The following is a 21072-nucleotide window of genomic DNA, read 5'->3' on the forward strand; positions in this document are numbered from 1 at the left end:
ATGGCTATTTAATTAGCTTAAAGGTAGCTAGCAGCAGATTAATACACAGTAATAGTTTGTCCAAGGAGCTGATGTCTCATTGAGTGCATTTAAGTCTCTGTAATCCTTCACAGAAGTGGCCTAGTTATACTGTGTGTGAGTGTTTGTGAATGCATGTTAATGTATCAAAATCTAAAAGAGGTAGAACAGAGAAGCAACTCACTTGTAAACAACATAAAATACACTTTTTGTATGTATTTCCGTTTGTTCCAGTTGAACATACAGACATTGTCAAATTCTACAGTGAAGCTACTTTACTTTAAACCAAACAGATTTCTTCCAATTCACAATCATTCAGGGTCGCAGTATGTTTAGAAGAACCCAACCCAGCTAACTTTGTGAGAAACTTAAAGCCTGGACTGATTGCCAGGCAATCACAAGGCAGTTGGGAATGTAGCATTGGGAGAGAACAGATTTGAGAACTGGCACACATTACTATAACAATATTGCATACACACAATAGAATAAAATGTCATTGAGTGTGCTTTAATCTAGTGTGTTATCGTTCCAAATCATTTCTAGTTAGCTCTTGCAATGCCCGTCAAGTACACATTCTGGATTTTTCGTCTTTATAGCTTGTTCGCGCTACATCCAGATAATACATTTCACATCAACTTTAGTGTGGATTTTCACCAATTTTTTTTATGGTATCATCCTTGAGAATATGCCATAAAAATCCAGGTTGCTATATCAAAAACCATAGACAGGAAGTTGCACGTAAATAAACCAACCCAACTCACACTGACAGTGTAAGACCCTTGAAATGGTGCGTGTATGCGTGCACGTGTGTGTCCCTGAAGATAACAAGTGGCATCTCTCGCCCTGCTTCCCAGCGAGGCTGTCTCTAAGCTGTGCTAATCGATTGGCGAAGGAGGAAAAAGGGCGAGCTTTAATGTGTTGCATGTGAAGGATTTACTGGAGAGCAGAGCCTCGGAATCAATGGACTAGAAAATGCATCATTAGGACAGTGTCAAACACACACACACATACACACCACCAACCCAAACCCATTCACTCCCCCTTTCTCCTCTGCCGATCGTCCAGTGAGGGTCGGAAACAGAAAATACACAAACGGACTTGAGTACATGTGAGGTTTGAACCCTCTAGTTGTAAAGTCCAACAATACACTCGAAGATGTGCTCGTCACAACAAAAAAAGTCTCCTGGCCATCCACACACATTTGTGCGTGTGTGTGTGTCTGTCTGACCAATCACATTGTCATATTTTACCTCAGCCAATTTGTCACAAAATATTTGAGTGACCCATTTTGAGCTTTCCAAACTAAAGAATAATTACATTCTGAACGACTCCTGGTGAACTCCTCACCTTGTTATATGTGGCCACAACTGAATGGTTAAAAATTTGTAGTGCAGATTGTACTGTAAATGGAGATTGTTGGGCTTTTGTAATTTTCCTGCCAAACTCATTAAAGCTGTTTAGTATTTCCCGAAGGAACATTTTACTGATCACATCTGTCTTTGCCTTCTCGGAAATAAATCATCTTTCTACTTGGAGATGATTTCTCCAATGGGCCTGCTGGGACAGAAAAGGACCAAAAATAGCACAGTATAATCACACAACAATGAATGACATTTTTCGAATGTTGACTTGTGCATGAATTAGATCTTAAACAACTATACATGATGTGTATTATTACTTTTTTTTTTTTAATGGAATATGAGTTACGCAGCAAAATCCAGCATTTTTTTTTTTTAATCAATATCCTCCTGACTAACAGCAATTCAAATTTGTCCTCTGTAGTGGAAGTTTTAAAACCTGAATATCTCCCACCCAGTGCATACGATTGAATTAACTCCTTTTGTGCTCTATAGAGGATATTTAGAGCTTTCCAATGACACCAAATGTGTAGGGTTGGGGCTTTGCTACCTGTGATTGCATCATAAAAGCACTTTTTAGGGAAGAGGAAAAGTAAGTGTATAACACTTTTTATTTAACAAATTTAGGCTTTAAATGTTGTTAGCATGTTTTCGGTAAGTCTTAAGAACACATTAAAGTATTGTTTGAATTATTTTAACTGTATTTGAGCCTAGCACTTAAGTTTTAAAAAATGTCCTCTGTAGTGGACACATCATAGCTTAAAAATAAAAACAACTTTTTTTTTTTTTTTTTTTCAAAAAATTTCTTTTGCAGTATTCCAGTTACTTCACAAAGATTGGGGAATATCAAAATAAACACTATTGGACAATATTTTTTTTCCCTGGTAGTCAGCAGATATAAGAAGGCGGCCATTTTGCAACTTACTGTCGAGTGAAAATGACATCACAGTTGCTCAGGGTCACGTAACAACCAATCACAGTTCAGCTTCAGAAAAAAGGTCATCTGTGATTGGTCGTAGCCAGAGCCCTGAGCAACTATGATGTCATCGTCAGTCGACAGGAAGTGGCAAAATGGCCGCCCCCAATAAATAATTAAATAAATAAATAAATGTCTGCCCCCTGAAATAAAAAAAAAGGCTGGATTTTGGTTCATAACTCTTATTCCACAAATGCAAAATTAATCAAAATGTAATGTTTATACTAGTGAGGTCACACATATCATCTTATTGTCATGAAATATTTAAGTTTGACTTTTCCTTTAACATGCAGAAGAAAATTGCTTGGTAAAGCTGCTTTTGTCAATGTACCTTCCAAGCTCTCTCTTTTTTTTTTTTTTTGAATGGCCCCAATTGTCTCATTCAAGAAACTGCTTATCTAAAAAGATGACTCAGCTGCCACCTGGACTTGACACCTTCTATGGTGCTATATTTTGTCTCCACCCCATGGCTTAAATCTGCTCAAATGAGATGATAATAGGTCAATTACAACAGATAATACTTATGATACAAAATTATTTCAAAGCAGAGTTTTATCCATTTAAAAACTTGGCTCATTACAGTAGATACACCTCTGCAATCTGATAAGATTCAATGTAAGAGCTAAAATAAATAAATAAATAAAAACCCTTGATATGATAATAATGCTCAGTTATGTGCATTATTTTAAAAAAATACAATAAATGATGCTTATTAATCCAGTTGTAGTTTACTGTGATGCTCAATTGAACTACATCATACAGGAAGTTGTGTCAAATATTTTGCCCCTTAATGTGGTTACAAATCGCTCTGATCACAATACACAATAATACAAAAAACAACACAGATTATTAGCTTCGTAAAGGCCAGATTTAGATTGCCTCAGAGGATCTCATTGGACTGTGTAGGTATAACTAATAGGTTACTACATTACAGTATGTTGCATCTCTATGAAATACTGTGCCCAATTCATGGTGACATACAGAATATTTATGCATCCTCGTGCCCTGTAATAGTTCATTAAGAATATGGACTCTATTTTCGTGACCAGCGCAAATTTCGTGCGCAATGTAAATCTGCACGGACCCATGTTAGACCGGGTATTGGTAATTTTGCAGACGTGTGCAAATGTTTGCACCTTTGTGGGCCCTTTTAAATGGGGCGCACTCACATCTTGCATGGAGACATGTGCAGAAAAGGATCTATGCGTGACCAGAGCATTGTCACTGCTCTTGGCAGATGTGGCAACAGACCACATCATTAAATTCTGTACAGAATGAACGGGTGATAAGCGCTGGCAATGTACAGTAAATATGTCCTCAGACCTCCTGTATGTCTGCCCCCACCCAATTGTTTCTGTGAAATATGACAGGCATTAGATATTCTGAGAGCTCAGAATCTGTGTGCTTATGCCCTGACCAAATGTACTAAAATTGTGTTTGAACATCCAAACCAACATTTAGACATTTAGACTAGCAAAACTTCAGACCGTCTTTCTGCCACCAAATTATGTGTATCTTCAAGGACACATCCTCGCTATTCCGGAACGCCTAGATTGGTGCAGAGTGGTCTGCCAAATTGGTAAATCGGTAGCTTTATGAACTAGGAAGTTGTGTCAAGAAGAAAAACATTCCTTTTAAAGTGCAGCACCTTAAATAAAATGATGTTTCTGCCTTTCTGATCTTTGAACAAACATACTGTAATATACACTGGAAAAATGCTGTGCTCTGCTGTGGTTAGCATGTCCACCTCCCAGTACTCAGGACGCAAGATCGAATCCAGGCTCCAGCCTTCCTGGGTGGAGTTTGCATGTTCTCCCCGTGCCTGCGTGGGTCTTCTCCGGGTACTCTGGTCTCCTCCCACATTCCAAAGACATGCATGGCAGGTTAATTGGGTGCTCTGAATTGTCCCGAGGTGTGCTTGTGAATGTGAGTGGTTGTTCGTCTCTGTGTGCCCTGGATTGGCTGGCAACCAGTTCAGGGTGTACCCTGCCTACTACTGGGGATAGACTCCAGCACCCCCGCGACCCTAGTAAGGAAAAGCGGTTAAGAAAATAGGAAATAATCTGAATCCAGAAACATTTTTAAGTAGAGGTATAATTTACAAGCAGTCCTCGAGATACGAACAAGTTCCGTTCCTACGCTGGCGATATAACCCAAATTTTGACTAGTCAGATTTCACAGTTAAAGTCGATATTTACATTAAAATACTTTGTACAGTAATTTAAAAATAAAAAAAACATATTTGAGCCACCCGGAAGATACGGGAACCAATATTTCACGTTTCCGCACGGACATTCATTGCTGACGGATGGTAAAGCGGAGATAATGGAAATTTAAAAACAGAAATGTGACGTGCCTGATGGTGAGCCGACCTGTTCGATGGACTCCCGTTGCTGGAGGCAAAATGGCGTGATTACTGTGGGAAATTAACGAAAAATAAGGTGCTACGGACAAGGCACAGGCGTCGTATAGTCAAAACGTCGTAGGTCACATACGTCGTGACTCGTGACTCAAGGACTCTATTTTTGAGTCAGAGACAGAACTTTAGTAGAGTCACAATCAGGTCTTATCTATCCATACATTAATTGTTTCTATTGCTCTTGCTTATTATGGTCGTAGGCTACTGGAGCCAATCCCAGCTGGCTTTGGGCGAGAGGGGGTACACCGTAGACTGGTTACCGGTCAGTAACTGCAGGGCACATTTAGACAACCAAAAATTGCACTCACATTCACATCTATGGCCATTTCCATCTTCATTTTAGATAAGAAACATCTTTGCGATATGGGAGGGAACTCGAATACGTGTACACAAGCGTAGGGAGAATTGGCAAATTCCCTGACCTGGATGGATCACCTGATTGTGAGGCAGATATGCCAACCACAAATCTCTCATGCTTCTTGTAAACACCCATTGCTTTGAAACAATACAAACTACAGTGATAAAAGAACTTTTCCTTCCGAGCTCCCTTCATAAACCAACATTACAATGCAAATGTCCATCTTTGACCCAATTCGTGGCAGACGAACAGATGGATGTACGGTATACGTCAGGAACACATGTCGAGGGTCGGGCCCATTACTCAAAAGTGTGTCTGCGGAGGAATCAGATGTGTCAGGGAGAACACAAAGTCTGGGGCATGGGAGCGCTCCCATGTCTTGTCCCCTGAGTAAAACACTTACAGGATAAACACTCCCATTAATATTCCTCTGTGCGCCTCTCCACTCCACTCGCCCGTCTTTTCCTTCCCTTTCCCCGTCCTATTATCCTGCCTCGGCGGACATCCCGTCCTGTCCCGTCCTCCTTGCCAACGTGCAAGATGGAGATGAGAGGACGATCAAAACGCAAGAGGGGGAACATGAATCATTACACTTCCTGTTGTTACATGCCGTCCGGGGGAGGAAAAGAGACGATGCCCCCGGGGCCCCGATTGATTCCGGAGATTTAATTGGGTTTATTAGCCAAGATGTTGGGCCCCGCGAGGAGGCTCCCAAAGGCCACCGGCTTCCTCTCTCCCTCCCTCCCCCATTCCCTCTCTTCTGAAGGAGAAATCCTGCGTAATTGTTTTCCCTCCATCTTCTGTGTCATTGTCAGATGGGTCCTGCGGGATTATTAGCAACCCCAGGTCCCTCAATAATTCATCCAGAGCTATTTATACACAGATGGAGAGTCCTCTAAAGTCTCCCCCAGTGAGCTTATCTGACGCTGAGACAGACAGAGGGAGAGAGAGAGAGAGCGATGGCGAGAAACAGGGCTACAAAGGGAATGCAGGCGAGCGATAGACAGAGAGAAAATGGGAGTGACACACAAAGACAGTAAGAAGGATGGAGAGAGGCAATCACAAAAAGAAATGCAAAGAGGAGCAAAGCGAGTGTGACAGTGAATAAAAGAGCAAGAGCCAGCGACAGCAACAACGTTTTAGGTAGACACAATGACAACGTTTGTGGGGTTTCAAGGAGAAACTCTGCCTTGCCAAAGTGAACAAAAGCACCATCCCGGGAATAGCATACCCTCACAGAAGACTTTAATGGATTTTAATCTTCCCCCCTCCCTTTTTCCCCATTTAACACAATTAGGATGTTTGCAAAGCTAACATGGACCAGTAGTCACTCGCCATACAGGAAGGACACATGAAAGACATTCAGGCATTTCCATACCTCGAGTAAACATGCTTATCCATCCTCTCCAATGTGGCAATGACTAAAACTAACAAAGTGACAGCCGTTTCTGAAATCACTTTACCAAGTTAATTTATTAACGTTACACGGCATATTAAATAGCTTCTCGTCGGGAAGATTATGGCAGTGCTGCAGAAGACAGTTCAGTTTTTGTTGCCATGATAATTCAAACTTTTGTGTATAAAACGTTTTTTTTATTTTTTTTTTATTAGAATCTTGATAAAATTGTTTAATTTACTTTGCAAATCATATAATTAAATGTACCATTCAATACCTTTTGGATGGTTTGCAGAATTGCATCCTTACAGACTATATCCTGTTTACGTTCAAGATGGTACTTTCCTATATAATGCTTGGACAAACTTTCCCAATTTATTTTTAAATTATGATTAGATGGACCTCTTTGTCAGTTGAATCAAGTCAATTATATTATTTCGTCCAATTCACAGCAGAAAAGCTGCCAAAAAGGAAGACACCTTGAAAAGAACCCAGGGAGGATGGGAAAAAATACAAAATAAATAAAAATAAATAAATTAACAAATGGTAATGCTAATACTATCCATTTTCAGATTTTTTTTAACCACTTAACTGAAAATAGTAACTGATAGTCCTGGTGCCAAAACATACAATATATTATATTGAGATGGTAAAAACAAAACTTTGTGTCACATGACTTCATTGTATTGTACAACTTTCAGTATTTTGTTCCTTATCTTGTGGTGCATTTGATCTGTTAGTTGATGGTGTAAACGATCTCTTTTTCAATTTGAGCGGTTGTGGTAGTAATATTTTGAAACATGACGCTGGAAGCCATCTTCATCGTTTTTCTTGTGAGTGAGTGTCTACATATTATTGATGAATAAGCTGTAAAGGAATCTCTCTCTCCCTCACTGGCTCTCTCCCTCAAACGCACACACACGCATACACACAAATTGTGCTCCAGGGGAAGCCATATTTATCAAATAATGAATGTTCACAGAATGGCGTGGATGCAAACACACGCGCACACACACACATAGCTCTATCTCTTTCGATAAACTCCATGAAATCATTCCACACCAAGCGAAGCACTGGAAGTATATGACCAGGATTCCCATCTCCTGTCCTGTGATTAAAGAACCAAACTAATAGACTCTGTCCCGTTGGGAACCTGCACGGAGAAAAGGCCGAGATCTCAGAAACCATTAAATTGCAAATCTTCAATAATTTGCTGATGGCTTTCCATCCAGATCTTTCCCTGACTGAGATATGCATTGCCGAAGCACTCTGAATGGTCAAGTTCTAACCCAGCTGAGCCCACCCACCAGCCAACCAAGTAAGCCCAGCAGAGGGAGAATGAGACCTTGTTTATTTTCATACAAATTTGCACAATGAAATTTCATATCATTTCCTTTCAGCTGGGACCCAATGTAAGAAAGCCTGGATTGAAAACACTCAACAAAAACTCATAAGATGATGCGGTCTGTGAATGACAATTACCGTAAATACGCCCCCTAGAATCTCCCTTAAAAAGAATTTTTTTCTCGGTACTTTGGTATACTATGTAGGGGTGTAACAGTATTGAAATGGCACAATATGATAAATAGCACAATATGAACCTCATGATATGATAATTATTACAATGTTGTCGGGAAGTTGGGGATGGATGGCTGGATGAAGCTCATATTGGAGAAAAAAATTCAATATTGTGATTTTGTACATAATAGAAGCACAAAATAGAAAAAAAAAAAAAAGGCTTGGCCATGTCATGTCATGCGCTTCAATTGGCTCAGCAGCACAAAGTCTATGTAGTTTACAATGTTTGTGTTCAGATGAAGCAGGTGAAAAGGTATGGTATTATATGGTATTATAAAATATTTGCTGGTATGACTTATGTGAGTGATAACCACCACAGTGGCCAAAACATCCCTAATTAAAATTAAACTACATTAATAAACTAACCACCAGAGAGTGCTATAACTACACAAATGGAATACAACCTCGTCTTTTTAACACGTACTGCTTTTGATATCATGACACGACGACGACGATATTGTGGCAATTTTAATGTCGCGATATCAGGATATTGCAGTAATCGTTACTAATATGTTCCCCCAATTTGCTGGTATCCTTTATTATCAGGGTGAGTAATATGAACGAATAAAGATTCAAAACATGCCAATAAATTTTAAATGTTTTTTTTTTAAATTCAGGTTAAAAACGATGCTCTCTTCTGATAACTATGATACAGGAAAATCTTTTTCTTCCACTGTACGCTCTTTTAGTCATTTTAATAAGCCATTTGAATTTCTTTACATGCTTTTCAATCACTTTAAATCTGTTGTGCACTGCTTTTAAGTGTTACACTTTTAATTACTGTATAAGAAATATATTGAGTTATGTTGTGCCTGAAATAGGCTATAAATCAGTGATTCTATTTTTCTTTATTTACAACCTATAGGAACTGCCGAGGTCCTGGACAATGAGAATTTTTTTTTTATTTCTTAAGCCGCCTGCATAATACCTACCCATCAATTTGGGATCATGTGTTATTCACGGGATTTTACAGTACATTGTATAACCAGCACCAAAGAATTAGAAATCAAAATGTATTTTATAGACAGTGTTTAAATGCAATTACTTTATCAAAAATAATGGCAAAATACACAAAACTAAGCATATATTCTTTTTAATATTTTAAAGTCTGTAGTTCATTCCCTAAAATTCTCCTATGAATATTCTTGCTGAAGTTAATTAAATCCTAAGACAAAACTTTATGACCCAAAACAAAACAAACCAAAACAAAAAAAAGACCAAAGTGTGTCGCTTAATGAGTTGTGTAAGATCCTGCTAATATGGAGGGCACACTTTGCTCCTGGGGTGTCTGAGAGCAGTGGGGGTCTAATTCAGCTCTCTTCCAAAGAAGGTCATTCTCCTTTCTTGGCCCATGATGGCCAGAGCGTGTAGCACTTAAATCTGGCAAAACTCGCCCTATAAATTACAGCAGAGGGCAGAGAGGTCAGAGCCTGGCATGGAAGTAGGCCAGAAGCTATCAATCAGCTGGGGCCAGCGAGGGCCACATCTGTCTCTGGGACTCCCTCAATCTTCTAACTCCTCATCCTCGTAGCTTTTCCCTCCGCCACGTTGTGAATGTCTCTTGTTTGGGCTGCACCTCTTCTCTTCTTTGATATTCTGTCTTTGTGTGCACCCCTCCTCTCCCTAACCCTTTTCCGCGGATCTCCCTCACCTCTTTCACGCATTCTCTTACATCACCCCGTCTCAACATCTCCCTCCGTTTCTAGCTCTGTGTCGTTTTACGCGCTCTTGCACCATCTCCCTCTGCAACGATGTGTTTTGCTCTATCTGCTCTCCAACCAGCATAATAGGATAAAGCCTTGATGTATCTTCCCTGAATGGGATGCCAATATGGTTGGAAGGGTAATATCTGATCTGCAAAATGCCCAATTTTGGAGGAAAGTTGCGAAACAGAGCATTTAAAATAAGCATTCAAAGCGCTTCTCATTCCTTATGGCACTTAGCTACGTGCCAAACATCACACATTTCTTGTGAAGAAATTTACAGTCGTTATGAAAGGAAAGAATTAGAAAGCCGTTCTGAGTTGCTAACGTCAGACGTTCTTCTTGCATCTGCTAAAGAGAAGTCATATTTTAAATGAAGGATGCTGACTCTGGGAATCCAAATATGCAACGTGTTCTCACTTGCAGTGAGTAGGGCAGCCCATAAAAAAAAGAACTATATTTTGTTAAGAAGCCAATACATTTCTAGCACCAGACAACGTTGAGTTCTGGAACACGCATGCCCAACACAGTTGCCGTTCCTATTGATCACTTTTTAACAAACAGGCTTACTCAAATGTGCTGTTTTAGTCGGCAAAATTGGTTCTGTGGCGGTGACATCACACAAAATTGTAGAGCGATTTGTCTAAAATCTCTCAAATGTTTCTGGAGTGGAAAATAGTGTTCTGCTTAGCACAGTTTAAATTTCAGTCAAAAAAAAAAAAAAGTTGATTATCTAAAAATGAAAAACAGCCATTCATTATGAAGTGCAAATGTGTGTTTTCTAATAATTAAATCTTCCGTATTTAATCATGCACTTTGTGTACAATTTGCCCAAAATTAGCTTTACATTAGGTTTTTTATTTGACCTTAAATGACTGAAACATATTTTTTTAATTAGTAGATTAACACATTAGCTGTTCTTAATGGGAACTCCTGCAAACCTCTGGCCAATCGTTTTCTGACAGGATTTGGGTTTGAATTTCCCGCCTTCTGTTGCGGATGTGATGTCATCTGCACATTGTATGTGATGAAGGGAAAATGCACTTTCATTTTTTGGCCACGGGTGGCAGTAGTGATTCAAATATTACTTTTTCTGCATTCAGTACCTTTAACCAGACAAAAATACTGTATATATTTTTTTATATTTATCCAAATACTCGCTTATTCGATACAATTTTCAGTAGGATATCAGAATACCTATAACTGCAACCATAGTACTTAATTTAATTAACTCTTTGACTGCCAAAAACGTTTAATGACGTATTTTAAAATCCTAATGAATGCCGCCATAAACGTTAATTTATGTTTATTACATTTTTTTTTCTCTCAATGGGCAGCACAACGTCTTGTACAGCGCTGCCTTGTCACTAAACAAAAAATATTAGTGTCAAACTTGTGCAATAAAAAGATTCATGAATCATTTTACAAAAAGCTTGTTTTCTCGTTATATTATTGTATTTTCGCTTATGTCACAAATGACCTAATTTCGAATGGTAAATACTAGAAAATGTAATAAGGTAGCGAGTACATACTTTTTCTTTTCTCATGAAAGATTGGAATCGAATCTTTCATATGGTATCCACCATGTTTATGTAGTCATACTGCACAATATTCTGTTTGCTTTGAAAGGTGAGTGAAAATGCTCTAAGTCGGCTGGCACCATTGGGGTTGTTTTTTGGATAACGTTTGGCAGTCAAAGAGTTAATTAATTGGAGAGAATAGGGTCAAAGCTGACTCACCTTATCTCAAACTAAGGCAACCACTGGTTTCACCAGAAGATCTTTTATGACATTTGAAACCTAAACCCTCCAAAACTTCTGCATGACTTACTATTCACCTACCATTTTCCGAATCGCCCTTGCTTTTGAATAATTGAGTGGGATCTTTGGAAAGCCCTAACCCTCATCCCCAACTTCTTCTTACAAGTCAGTGTGGTACATTTTTAATTGGAGACATAAAATAAGCATGAAGCGAGATGGTAAGAAAGAAGATTGAATCGGTGGGTCTCAAATCTTTTTCGTTATACAGCCATAGAGGATCGGAAATGCAAACTGCAAATTCACAGAGGGTGAAATAAATATAAATCTGGACCGACATTTTGCACATGCACGGAGATCAGTGACATGCATTCTGACCAGGATAAAGAGTACAAGCATCACGTAATCCCTGTTTTTGTGTATCCATCCGACAGAGCCCGGATATGCCACTCTGAGTTACAATTAGCCGTTTTGTGGAGAACAAACATCAACTCAGCTTTCTGGAAATGATCACTCTTCTTTTGAATAATTTTGTATGAACGCTAGAAAAGAAAATCAGGATTTGTTCTGAAAATATACCAGAAAAACTGCATTAAAGGGAAAAAAAAGACCTCTTTTAGAATAAAGACAGATAAAAATGGGAATACATTAGATACAGTTCCAAACAAATAGATGACATGCGGGGCAGGAAGCACAACCAGAATTATTGCGCAGTGGACATGAATTAATGGGCCACTGACACTGTTAGCGGTGACAAAATTAAGGTCTATTTTTCATATTACTGCTGTGTCATGCTGCTATTTCCTCATGCAAAGCTTCTGCAGTGCAGGGCTGCAGCAAGAGCTGAATTCATGTGCATAGTGAGGGCTCCATCTGCGCTTGCACGTTAAATATTAATATTACTATTAAACATAGACAATTGAGCATTCTTCTTTAAATGGGAGGCCTGCACAGTTCTATTGTCTGCGGTATAATTACATATACATTCGGAGCATAAACATAAAAAAATAGAAGATGGAGGGGGACATACAGTATATGATAAATGTTCATGGAAAATCTATAATGCAATAAAAACACACACGGGTGACACATTCCATACTGTGTGCTATTATAGAACCATCAGAATGTATTTTGATTAAAAAAGATAAACACAAATGCTCATATACATTAAGCATTACACAAAACACCTTTTACTTCTTTGGAGGGGCTGCCAGTATAAAATGTGAATATTACTTACATATTATTATACTTAAGCTATCAAGCTACATTATGTGCAAACCGCGCTGAATAGGAAGTGTGCACTCAAAACAAATGTGACTAGCCTCAAACAGCCGGAAGTCACAATTTAAAATGCAAATTTCACTATTTTATGGGTATTTAGTAAATACCCATCTTCACAGTGATGTTTTGGTTGTTCTCATCTAATATATATATATTTTTTCAAATACATTGCATGTATTTATGTAGAGAGAGAGAGAGAGAGAGAGAGAGAGAGAGAGAGAGAGAGAGAGAGAGAGAGAGAGAGAGAGAGAGAGAGAGAGAGAGAGACAGACAGACAGACAGACAGAGAAGGATATACCCAAGGTGTCAAATTGGTAGAACTTGACACAAAGCGAGGAAAGCTCATGTGATGCAAGAGTAAAATAGAACCAATTTAAATGCCTAAGGAACATTTATTTAAAAAAAAAAAAAAAAAAGCTGTGGTTGGGGGAAAAAATGTTTTTTTTTTCTCCCATCTACTAAAACGTTCAACCGAGGCAACAAACACAACAATAGGAACGCAAGATTAGGAACCATATGGAATACTAAAGGCCAAATGTTGATGAAACACTGATTTCATTTTAAAACCGCTCTGGGGTATTGGTTGAGTAGTTTAGGTGAGCATATTAAAAAAAAAAAAAAAAACAGTATAACATTTGCACAGTGGGTTATATAAAACTAATAAACCATTTAAAAAAACAACAAAAAACCTCTATCTATCAGCATCTGCTCTTCACTTCGGGTCAAAGCAGCCATCCACGAGAGCCGTGTCTTTGCCAAGTCGAGACATAAGTACACACTAATGCACAAGTATCCACTCGGACACTGTGTGATCTCTGAACTATTAACATTAAATGTTTTCTGTGGGTGAATTAAGTGGCTTCCCAGGATAATGTAATTCTGAAATGGAGTTCTCAAGCAGCCACACTTTGAAAAGCAACAACATGTGGCCATTCAGTCTTCATTTTGCCTCAGCAGTGGGAAGTTATCCGGGGGCGAGATAACCAAAGCGATGTTTTCACCAAGATTTGTTAGCTTCCCATTGACTGGTTTGGATCAGTGATTCTCAAAGAGTGGGACTCGGGCTCACTGGAGTGGTACTTGAAAGAATCACTGCCAAGTACGGTTCTGTTGTATTTAACATTTTTTGGAGAAACTTCATATATTTAGGCAGCGTTTATGGTTCAAACTGTGCATAATGTTGCAGTGGCTTGCAATAATAACACTTTGACCTACTATGCTATTGCATTTGAACTAGTGTTGTTCCGATACCGATACTGGTATCGGCAGAGGTGCCGATATTGCATAAAAACAGTGGTATAGGTATCGGTGACTACTCACAAGTAACATGCCGATACCATTAATTCCAACGCTAATATAGGATTTTGGATGCAGCATCTTGTGTCTTGCTGGTGCACGACATTCACTGATATGTGACATGTTTACTGCATGCCGATCGAAGATATCCTATTGGCCCTTGAATGCTCTGAACCAACGGCAGGACAGCTTTTTCATGTTGAGGAAAAAAAAAATTAAGTATCGGTATGGTATCGGTATCAGCCGATACTGCAAAGCTGGGTATCGGTATCGGTATCGGTATCGGGAGCCAAAAAACGGTATCGGAACAACACTAATTTTAACTAGGGGTGTCAAAATTAATGCGTTAATTTTGCATTCATTGAAAGTTCTTTTCCACTATTGTTTTTAAAACTTACAATTAATGACTGTCCCTTACTTACAAAGCCTGTACTGGGGGAATGCCAGTCACAACACAGCAGACACGTCCACCTCAAAATTGAGCAGAAATAAATTTAATAATGCATATATTTGTGGAGACTGTGGTCAAGTTGTATTTTACAATTTTAAAAATGTGCAGAATTTCACAAGTTACTTCATGTTAAAGATTAGATAGCTCTTAATATGAAAAGAAAAATGCACTGAACAGTCACCAGCGTCTTAAGAATGCAATTCTGCCATCTAGTGGCAGACAAATTACCTCAACACAAATCAATATCACACTTGTTGTTACACTATGGTACATCTTTTTAATTCTAACCCAATTTTATGAATTATTATGAAATTACTGTATCAATGACTAAAAGATGCAGCCATATTTCTACTAGTTTTACATTTTTCCCACTTTTATGTTAACAAGGGTATGAAAACTTGGAAAAAATATTTTATTGTACATTTTATTGTACATTTAGAACATATATCAAATTTACGATTAATTGTGAGTTAACTATTGAAGTCATGCAATTAATTAGGATTAAAATATTTAATCACCTAACATCCCTAATTTTAATGTTTTATGTAGTTTAATGAGGGACTTTTCTTCCTTAGCTTCAGTGTATTTCCTCCCCACCCTTTTTGTTTGTTTGTTTGTCTGCCACTTGTAAGCTGTTCCACGGTGAGCCTGGCGAGAGCAGGGTGGCGCTGCTGGCTAAGTGTACTTTTGTAAGTAGCGACGTCCTCTGTGACACATGTTGCAGTCCTCCCGACAAAAACAAGCCCAATCGATAGTGATGCATCTTGATAGAAACAGGACACAAAGTAGGAGTCTGAGCGTGCATTGTAAGAGAAGCTGAGTGTAGTATTCTGGGAGGAGTCCACACGCACACACACGCATCCCAAAGCAAGTGCAAGAGGAGATAGAAAAAGATCCCACAGAGAGGATGATGCAACTGGAGTGAAATTTTTCGTCCGGAACGCATGCTGCATTAACGGAGACCTGCAGGACAAAAACACACACAGACACACATACGCGCTCTCACAGTTTTTGTTCGAAGGCAAATTTGGTTTTATCCTCCTTTCTGCAGATGGTACTTCTCTAATGGTAGCCTGTAACATCTAATTGCCTGCAATAAAACACAGCATGAGTCTTTCATGTTTTTGGCGTCATGACTTTCTGGTCTCACCAAACATGATACGCCCCATAATCTGTTGTGAGTCTTCTTCTCTGACATTTTCATTTAAAAGAGGAAAAAATGTTCAAATATAGTCAATCAGAGAGAGATGCAATTCCCTTTATGAGCAGTTTTCTGTATCATAAGACATCTGCAGTATGGGTAAGACAACTGTCAATTACTATACTGTATACCCATTGGGCATTCATATTAGGTTGGGCATTGTCTTTTAGTACTACCGTTTGAGTCAAAGGATGCTAACAAACTGACACTTGGTTGACATAACTCAGCAGGTCAAAAATAATGAAGTCTTAACAGCCTTTAGCTTGACTTTCAGGCTTTGCAACACCAACTGACTGAGCCCATGAAACAGCAGTTGTTCATCCGTTTAGAACAAGGGTGTCAAACTCATTTTTGCCGCAGGTCACATTGTAATTAAGTTTTCCCTCTGAGGGCCGTTGTGTCTATGAACCCATATAAATGTATGATCATCTCATATTACTAAACCTGTAAAACTACTGGGTCAAAAATAACCCAATTTTGGTGGTGGTGGTGGGGGAGGGGGGGGGGGGGGGGGGGTAAATGGCCGACCTGCTGCTTGGGTCAATTTGACCCAACTGGGTTGTTTTGTAACAAAACAAATCAATTTCTTGGGTTAGGGTTCTCAAGAGTCCTACCCTAAGGAATTCTTGTGTTTCTTACAACCCAAGAATCCAAACCCAAGAAAAATAAATAAATAAATAAATAAATAAATAAAAAAAAACAAAAAACTCTTTGGTTTTGTTACAAAACAAATCAAAGTTGCGTCAAATTGACCCAAGTAAAATTTATTTTAGACAATTTTTTGCATTTTTTTTTTTATTGATATATTGTTAGCACAGTTATAGTCTCGCCTTTAAAATAGAGTTCATTGGTAGAACTTTTTTTTTTTTTTTTTGACTGGCATCTGAATTTAAAACTTGTTATCCATCTTTTTTTTTTATGACAGAAGATGTGCTCTTAAAACTGCTGGGTCAAAGATAACCCAATTTTGGTCAAATAATGGACCAACCCACTACTACTACTACTACGAAAAACCAAACCAATTTTATTGGTTAGGGCTCTTTGTTTTTTTTTTTTTTTGTTTTTTGTTTTTTTTGGGGGGGGGGGGGGGGTAATAAACCCAAGAAACAAACTCTGGGTTGTTTTGTTATCCTAAGAAATTCTTGTGTTTCTAACAACCCAAGAACCCTAACCCAAGAAATTGGTTTGTTTTATAACAAAACAAACCGAAGTTGGGTCAAATTGACCCAAGTAGCGGATTGGTCCATTTTTTTTGGACCAAAATGGTATTTTTGACCAATTTTTGCAACTTATTTTGTAACAAAACAACCCTAATTTATTGGGTTAGGGTGCTTGGGCTTCTTACAACCCAAGAACCGAAAAACAAGAAATTGGATTGCTCAGTTTTGGAATGAAAAAACCCAATTTCTAGGGTTAAGCTGATCCAATTTTTGAGCCAAAATTGGGTTGTTTTTGACCTAGCAGTTGACCTAGAGTGTATATTACTGTCAACACAACAAATTGATTGATAACTAGTTCTGAAACCAGATGTCAATGATAAAAAGTTGAACAATTACTTTTATTTTAAAAGGAAGATTGTGGAAAAAAAACGTTTACAATACAGTATATCAATGTTATTAAACGTGAAGACAATTTGAAATTTTGACATTTTAGCAAGAAACATGAAATGGACACACACAACATAATTTGCCTTCACGGGCCACATAAAATGATGTGGCGGTCAGGATCTGGCCCCCGGGGCTTGAGTTTGACACGTGTGCTTTTAAACATACTTGATCCAAAAAGGTCAACGATTGAAAAACAAACTTACTGACAGTTGTGTTCACAAGGAAAAACAAAGATGCGGACAGACCGATACGGTAAAACTTCACTGTAGACTTATCATCACAGCTAATTGGCCGGATATTTATTTATTTTTTCATAGAATCCAATTGAATGGTCATTGCAATTCCATCCCTCACATTCTCTTGTTGAATCCAAGAGAGGCGCAAGCTTGAAGGCAGCCTCGGTGTGCTAACTGTGTGCTTCGTAGCTGCAGCAGCAGTAGCAGCCGGTGACCATTATAAATGGCCTCTATTAGCATGGCTCGGTCGCAGAGGGGAGAGAAATAAAATCATTGAGAGAATGTAGGCCTGCACTGGTGTCCCAGCGCCCACTCCCAGACTCTGCAGAACTCCCCCCCCGCACCCCTCCTTCCAGCTCCCCCCCCTCCTCTCAGCCCTCTGTTCCAAGGGGACAGAATCCTAAAGACTAGATTACCAGTGATACATGGAGTCATTATGGGGAGGGTTATGGCAATAGCATCACAGGCACAGCTGACAATGGCTATAATAGGGGTCTCTTTCTTCAGAGGCAGCATTACCATAGGGAAGCCTGCTTCTTTGGGCTTGTTGATACTGTAGAACAGGATAAGCAACATTTATTACCTGCGGTAGCAAAAAGAAGCTGTGGATCAGTGAGCTGAAACCGAGCTTATTTCTTTGTAAAAGTGCCGCCTTGTTAAGTTAAATGGGGCCAACAGCGTCCCAATGTGAGGCAATACATTGTTAGCCATGACAACCATTTTTTTCCTCTTTTTTTTTATACTGGTAACACTCGACATGTATATACAGTTTTTGGTTCATACTGAATAGTATAACATACACTTAGGACCACAACCATGAGGGAACAACATGATGTTAGGTAGGGAGGACAACTACATAGAAGCCTAGATAAAGATGGGCGAGTACCAATTTCACAAATCGGGCTGATTTATGTCCTTATTTCAAGGTATCAGTACTTGTTACATCAGCATCTTTTGGCTGTTGTACGATCAGAAACATAAGGCACACATGAGTGACAGATGCCGGTCTGAAAAAGTGGCATCGAACGTCCCTATAAAAAACACAAAATAGTTGAGTTTTAAGGGCAGTTCCACAAACTTTTTAGAAGCTGAAAATACTTCTAATAGTGAAATGTAAACTGCAATTGAATGCCATCTACAAAAACAAACAGATTTCACACAAGTGATTCGGTGAAACTAAAAAAGTCTTGAGGTTAAAAAAAAGGAACTTTAAATACATATCTAAAAAAATATTTATGTTCTCCGACTCACGCTTACCTCAGAGTCACTTATTTGTGACATCTGCTAATTTGGAACACTTCTTCTATAGAACGTGGCTGGAAGGTGTTTGAGGTCTGTGCAGGGAATGTGAGTGAGTCAGGTAGCTAGTGCCTCCAGCTAGTTAAAATATGAGCACAGCGGGGACTCGCTAATGAAAGCGGGAAGCAGAGCCGTATATCGCAGTGAAGAGACAGTTCTTAGAATCAGCTGGTGAGCCATGCCTATAGTTCTGGGGCCACTGGTGATTAACTGTCCAACAGGGGGGCTACCACAGCTGTGCTATTAATAAAATATACCCCCCAACACAAACTGTCATCTTCTATCACGTTTTTCTCCAGTGCTCTCAAATAATTTGTATAGATTTATAAATTGCTATACATTCAGCATGCAACAGAATGTTTTCAGGACAGTTTTAAGATGGCTTATAGAAAGTGATTTTTGTTCCTAATGTAATTTGCTCCCCTGGGAGATGTCCTGCAGGTACAGTGGATCAATTACTGACCTCTCATTAAATGCTGATTTGCCTTCCCTTGAGAGAAGAAAATAAAGTACAAGTGGGAAGTATCATCATTCCTGTTGCACCGAAACAAAGACTGCTCATTAATATTACACCTTAAAGGCCATGTCCAACCACTTGGACGCATTAGACATCATTTAATGAGCCATTAAGTTAAGCCATTGTAATTAATTATCACTGTAAGAGAATCCATGCACTATTTTATTGCAATTAAAAAAAAAAAAAGTTTTCAAAGATTTTTTTTTTTTTAAGTGTAAAGCACATAATTAATTATATGGACTTAGTCACTCACAAGCGCACGCAAAACATGCACAGTGCCGCGGGCAATCAAACAGCCTCCAGCTATTGCAACATGAAAACGTGAGTTTAATGGCCTGGATTTACTGGAGTGAATGAAAGCACGCTTACAAACACCGGACTACCCAAAAGCAGCCGAGACACTCGTGCATGCTGTCGTGACTCTCGTTTTGTATGCTGGAATATGAGGATTTAGGACACTCACTATAGTTTTTTTTTTTTTTTTTTTGACGTCATCCTTTATAGTGTCTGTCCTGACGCCCTCAAACGTGTGACAGATGCCGGGAGCGTCACCCACCTTTGTGCATGCCCGTGAAGCGATCCTTGAGCACGGTGAGCTCGTAGATCTTGCCAAACTCCTCGAAGAGGGGCCGCAGGTCCTTCTCGTCCAGGTTGCGAGGGATTTGGCCGATGAAGAGTTTGATGGCATCGTGGTCTTTCATGGGGATGGTGGCCGGGCAGCCCGCCGGGCTGTGGTTGAGGCTTAATCCGTTCACTAGCCCGTTGGTGCTGGCGGAGACCACCCCGACCCCGACGCCGTGCACCGCGGCGTCCACTTGCCCGTTGGTTAAAGTTGCCATCTTCGTTCGGACCGGCCAGCGAGTTGAGGGCGGCTTGCGACAGCGGCAGATGGCGATGATAGTGGTGGCGAATGAAAAGGCAAAGGTGCAAAGTCTTGGTCACAATTCGTGTCCGAAAGCGAGCCGCGCCAGAGCTGATTGGGCTCTCGTCCTATCAAAGCCAATATTTACATTGATGTAAAAACACATGTAGCGTGCGCTCAAGTCGCATAGCAGAAACGCGTGATGCTGTTTTTGGTCCCGATGGAGGCTTTTTGATTCCTTGTGTTTAAGTCCTACTCAGAAAGTCGTTCATTGATATAATAAAAGAGAGGAAACAGAGATGGGAGTTGAGAGTGAGAGAGAGTAGAAGAGAGAGAGGGGGAGGTAGAAAGACAGAGGGACAGAGAGAGAGAGCGCGAGAGACCAAGCGTGTTCACTGCCTATTTACACCCACGTTCCCTCGTCCCAGCTTCTTGGCACCCTTTTATTTTTTTTGCATTCGAGTCGCTATGGGTGTCTTCTCGGTTTAAACGAGCGGGACTGACTCAACATCTACCACGGTGGCGGGGTGGTTTCAGTAAGGAAAACTCGCTGTAAACTTGGCTTATGTCAAACACCGCTTCTCTGCTCCCCCCTATTTTCTTCTGAGAAGACCCAATGGTACATTCCACCGAGGGGAGAGGGTCTATAAATAGAGAAATATAGAGGAAAACGCTCCTTTGTGCTCCTGCTCAGCAAGTGAAAAAAATCACAATCACAAGAATATGGCGTGCTCACTAATGTTGTATCAATAATGCCAT

General features: G+C 39.5%; 1 protein-coding gene across 5 annotated transcripts in view; it reads right to left on the bottom strand.

The window, feature by feature from the left end:
* Positions 1–20784, bottom strand: part of celf4 (CUGBP, Elav-like family member 4) — a 117506-nt gene extending 96722 nt beyond the window's left edge. For 2 of the 5 annotated variants that reach the window (XM_077528707.1, XM_077528708.1), the window contains exon 1: positions 20008–20784. In XM_077528707.1, the coding sequence (XP_077384833.1) occupies positions 20008–20290 (283 nt within the window). In that variant the 5' untranslated portion in view covers positions 20291–20784. The remainder of the gene's footprint in view (positions 1–20007) is intronic. The other 3 variants (XM_077528710.1, XM_077528706.1, XM_077528711.1) reach the window with 2 other exon arrangements.
* Between the last annotated feature and the right edge of the window lie 288 nt (positions 20785–21072).

Source organism: Festucalex cinctus, chromosome 8, assembly GCF_051991245.1.
Source record: "Festucalex cinctus isolate MCC-2025b chromosome 8, RoL_Fcin_1.0, whole genome shotgun sequence".
In the NCBI taxonomy this organism is placed as follows: domain Eukaryota; kingdom Metazoa; phylum Chordata; class Actinopteri; order Syngnathiformes; family Syngnathidae; genus Festucalex; species Festucalex cinctus.